At 59.5% G+C, this 1,031-nt stretch overlaps 1 gene segment (V, D, J or C); it reads left to right on the forward strand.

The window, feature by feature from the left end:
- Window positions 1–231: 231 nt before the first annotated feature.
- On the forward strand, window positions 232–663 carry LOC113979915 (the record flags this gene model as incomplete). The annotated part of the segment is given in 1 exon segment: window positions 232–663. A coding segment is annotated over 1 exon segment (432 nt), but the record flags the coding sequence as incomplete, so codon positions are not given.
- Between the last annotated feature and the right edge of the window lie 368 nt (window positions 664–1,031).

Raw genomic sequence — 1,031 nt, forward strand, 5'->3', positions numbered from 1 at the left:
CGTTGTCCCTGGGGATGCTGAACCGGCCCTGCACCGACGGCGCGTAGCCGGTCCAACTCCCATCCTTCTTGATACTGGCGACGTATTCCAGCCCCTTCCCGGGGCTCTGGCGCACCCAGTACATCCCGTAGTCACTGAAGGTGAAGCCGGAGGCGCAGCAGAGGAGCCGCAGGGACTCCCCCGGGGCCTTGAGGTGCCCCAAAGTCTCCACCAGGGTCACGGCCCTCCCAGGTGGGTCTTGCTCCCCCTGGGTCATCCCAATATTCCATTTTTTTCCTCCTCGCAGGGCTGCGGGCGGCCGTGACCCTGGTGGAGTCTGGGGGTGACCTCAAGGCCCCGGGGGAGTCCCTGCGACTCCTCTGCCGCGCCTCCGGCTTCACCTTCACAAAGTACCACATGGGCTGGGTGCGCCAGAGCCCCGGGAAGGGGCTGGAATGGGTCGCCAGTATCAGGAACGATGGTTCCAGCACCTTCTACGCGCCGTCGGTGCAGGGCCGGTTCACCCTCACCAGGGAGAACGGGCAGAGCTCGGTGACGCTGCAGATGAACAACCTCAGGGACAAGGATTCCGACACCTATTTCTGCGCCAAATATGCTGGTGCTGGTGCTGGTTGGAATGGTGTTGATGGTATCGATGCCCTTGGTGGCGTCCCCAAATCTTGATCAGTGGCTCCAAATTTCAACCATTGACCCTGAATCTTGACCCTTAACCCCAAACTCAACCATTGACCCAAATCTCAACCATTGACCCAAATAACAACTGTTGGCCCCAACCCTCAACCATTGACCCCAAATCTCTGCCCTCTGCCCCAAATCTCGACCCTTTCCCAAAAGCCTTGGGCAATGCTGGGTTTGGGCCAATGCTTCGGGTCAAGGGTTGAGGTTTGGCACCAATGGTCGACATTGCAGGGAATGGCCCAGGTTTGGGGGGAAGCTGGGGCTGGGGCCACCATTGCAACAATTGGCACCACCAGGACCAGCATATTTGGCGCAGAAATAGGTGTCGGAATCCTCGTCCCTGAGGTTGTTCA

The sequence above is a fragment of the Neopelma chrysocephalum genome, unplaced genomic scaffold (assembly GCF_003984885.1).
Source record: "Neopelma chrysocephalum unplaced genomic scaffold, ASM398488v2 Primary Assembly neopelma1_90478, whole genome shotgun sequence".
NCBI classification, from domain to species: Eukaryota; Metazoa; Chordata; class Aves; order Passeriformes; family Pipridae; genus Neopelma; species Neopelma chrysocephalum.